Source organism: Octopus bimaculoides, chromosome 18 (assembly GCF_001194135.2).
Source record: "Octopus bimaculoides isolate UCB-OBI-ISO-001 chromosome 18, ASM119413v2, whole genome shotgun sequence".
Taxonomy (NCBI): domain Eukaryota; kingdom Metazoa; phylum Mollusca; class Cephalopoda; order Octopoda; family Octopodidae; genus Octopus; species Octopus bimaculoides.
Window position 1 is genome coordinate 16431116 of NC_068998.1, and position 3747 is coordinate 16434862.

The 3747-nt window shown below is 40.0% G+C and overlaps 1 protein-coding gene across 1 annotated transcript in view; it reads right to left on the bottom strand.

Annotated features, from left to right (window-relative positions):
- LOC106871188 (coiled-coil domain-containing protein 177) overlaps window positions 1–3747 on the bottom strand; it is a 56875-nt gene that overhangs the window by 48208 nt on the left and 4920 nt on the right. The window contains exon 3 of the mRNA XM_014917524.2: window positions 3619–3733. Coding sequence (XP_014773010.1) covers window positions 3619–3733 — 115 coding nt within the window. The remainder of the gene's footprint in view (window positions 1–3618; window positions 3734–3747) is intronic.

Below are 3747 nucleotides of genomic sequence, written 5' to 3' on the forward strand. Positions count from 1 at the left end.
CACACACATAGCCACATATATACACATGCATACACAAATACATACATACTTGCATACACATACCCACATACATGCATGCACATACACTCACACATATATGCACATATACACATACACACATACATGCACACACATGCACACACTCATATACACATACATGCATATATATATATATATATATATATATACACACATACACACATACATACACATACACACATGCACATGCATACACATATACATATGCATACATGCACACACGTCCACACACATACACACACATGAATAGATGTATACACTTACACATATACACACATATGCACACATACACACACTTATACACATATGCACATACATGCTCACATACACCCACCCATACACACATGCACACATACACACACACGCACACACACACACACACACACACACGCACAGCCATCAATGCAAGCCATCGTTACCTACAAAACAACAAAAATATTTTTAAAATTTGTCAATGAAATTTTTTTAAAATGCCATAAAAATCTAAAGGAAATGATGCAAGGGAAAAAAATGATTAATAAAAATAAATAAAATCATGCACTCCAGCATGGCCACAGCCCACCAGTTTGAAACTAGTAAGAAAGAAAAAAATAAAGCAGAAGGAACATAAAATATGCAACATCAGCAGCAGCAGCAGCAGAGACACCAGAGAGCAACAACCTTTTAACAGCAGCAGCGGCGACGGCAGCAGGGTCTTTTAACAGCAGCAATAGAAACAGCGGCAACAGCGTTTAAGTGCAGCAACATCAGCAGCATCGACAACAACAGCAGCAGCAGCAGCAGCAGCTGCAAACATTGATGTCTGCTGTGGTGGATGATGATGATGATGATGATGATGATGATGATGATGATGATGATGATGCTGGCAAGGAAAGGCAATTTATGGCATAATTATGGTTAATATCCTGGGAACCAATGGTTGCTCAAACCATTGGTTCCAGGGATTGCTTCTACAAAATGTTTTTATTGCTACTGTAGTAGTAGTAGTAGTAGTAGTAGTAGTAGTAGTAGTAGTTGTAGTAGTAGTAGTAGTAGTAGTAGTAGTAGTAGTAGTAGTAGTAGTAGTAGTGGTGGTGGTGGTGGTGGTGGTGGTAGTAGTAGTAGTAGTGGTGGTGGTGGTGGTGGTGGTGGTAGTAGTAGTAGTAGTAGTAGTGGTGGTGGTGGTAGTAGTAGTAGTAGTAGTAGTGGTGGTAGTAGTAGTAATAGTAGTAGTAGTAGTAGTAGTAGTGGTAGTAGTAGTAGTAGTAGTAGTAGTAGTAGTAGTAGTAGTAGTAGAAGTAGTAGTGGTAGTAGTGGTAGTAGTAGTAGTAGTAGTAGTAGTAGTAGTAGTAGTAGTAGTAGTAGTAGTAGTCACTATTGTTATCACTATTGTTGTTGTTGTTGCTGTTGTTAATATTGCTAATGCCGTCAAGATGGCAAGCTAGCAGAGTCATTAGCAAGCCAGGCGAAATATGCCTAATGGCACTTCGTTTGTCCTTGCATTCTGAGTTCAAATCGCGCCAAGGTCGATTTTTGCCTTTCATCCCTTTTCGGGGTCGATAAAATCAGTACCAGTTGAGCGCTGGGGGTTAAGGTAATCCCCTTACCCAACAACACTGAAATTGCTGGCCTTGCGCCGAAATTTGAAACCAATATTGCTAATGCAGTTGTTGTTGGCTTTGTTGTTATTGCTACTGTTGTTGCTATAGCAACTGCTACTGTTGTTGTTGCTATAGCAACTGCTACTGTTATTGTTCTTGCTATTATTGCTACTGTTGTTGCTAATATTACTATGATTATTGCCATTACTAATGTTGTTACTATTGGAAAAACTGTTGCTATTACTGTTGTTGTTGTAACTGTTGCTAATTTTGTTTTCACTATAGTTATAGTTGTTGTTGTTGCTGTTGGTGGTGGTGATGGTGTTACTCTTACTAATATTGTCATTACTGTGGAGGAACAATGGCCCAGTGGTTAGGGCAGCGGACTCGCGGTCATAGGATCGCGGTTTCAATTCCCAGACCGGGCGTTGTGAGTGTTTATTGAGCGAAAACACCTAAAAGCTCCACGAGGCTCCGGCAGGGGATGGTGGCGAACCCTGCTGTACTCTTTCACCACAACTTTCTCTCACTCTTACTTCCTGTTTCTGTTGTACCTGTATTTCAAAGGGCCAGCCTTGTCACACTGTGTCACGATGAATATCCCCGAGAACTATGTTAAGGGTACACGTGTCTGTGGAGTGCTCAGCCACTTGCACGTTAATTTCACGAGCAGGCTGTTCCGTTGATCGGATCAACTGGAACCCTTGACGTCGTAAGCGACGGAGTGCCAACATTGTCATTACTATTGTCACTGTTGTTGTTACTATTGCTACAGTTGTTGCTGATGTTTCTATTGCTAATGATGCAGTTGCTATTATTGTTAAAGTTACTATTGCTACAGCTGTGATCAGGGGTGGACTGAGAGTACTAAGGGCCCTCGGGCATAACTGCTTACCGGGCCCCTTTGAACATGTGTTTTAGTAGAGTTAACATACAGAGTGTGTTGATGCTACTATGACTATTCTACTATCCTTGTTGTTGTTGTTACTATTGCTACTATTGTTACTGTTGTCATCACCATTGCTAATGTAGTTACCATTGATAATGCTGTTGCAACTGTTGTCGTTGTTATTGCTAATTTTGTTTTTAGTATTAATACTGCCATTACTATTGCAAATGTTGCAGTTGCTATGGCTACTGATATTACAGTTGCTACAGCTTGCTACTGTTGTTGTTACTATTGCCAATATTCTTGTTGTTACTGTTGCTATTTTCATTGTTACCATTGCTACTGTTGTTGCTATTGTTGCTATTGCTATTGCCATTGTCACTTTTGCTAATGTTATTGTTGCTATTGTCAATATTCTTGTTGTTACCATTGCTATTGTTGTTGCTATTGCTATTGCCGTTGTTACTTTTGCTAATGTTATTGTTGCTATTGCCAATATTTTTGTTGTTACCATTGCTACTGTTGTTGCTAATGTTGCTATTGCTATTTGCTGTTGTTACTTTTGCTAATGTTTCTGTTGCTATTGCCAATATTCTTGTTGTTACCATTGCTATTGTTGTTGCTATTGCTATTTGCCGTTGTTACTTTTGCTAATGTTATTGTTGCTATTGCCAATATTCTTGTTGTTACCATTGCTACAGCTATTGTCGTAATTGCAACTATTGTTGCCTTTGTTTTTTACTGTCGCCTCTGCAGTTGCTTATGCAGTTGCTTATGCAGCTGCTATTACTACTGCTGTTGCCATAGTTGTAGTTGTTACTACTGCTACTGCTGCTGCTGCTGCTACTGCTGTTGTTGCTTATACTGTGTCATTATTTATATTGCCTAAGGCAGCGAGCTGGCAGAATCGTTAGCATGCCAGGCAAAATGCTTAGTGGCATTTCGCCTGTTTTTGTGTTCTGAGTTCAAATTCCACCAAAATCAACTTTACCTTTCATCCTTTCCGGGTAGATAAATTAAGTACCAGTAAAACACTGGGGTTGATGCAATCGACTAATCCCCTCCCCCAAAATTGCATGCCTTGTGCCTTTAGTAGAAAGGATTACTTACGTTGTCTCAGGTCCTCTTGTTCGTTGTGAAGTCTGCTACAGAGTGTATCAGGATATAGAAGATGGCAAATCTGATGATCTTGGTCAGTGGGAGGTGTATAGAGAAGGTCAACTGGCTGAAAAAGGTGAG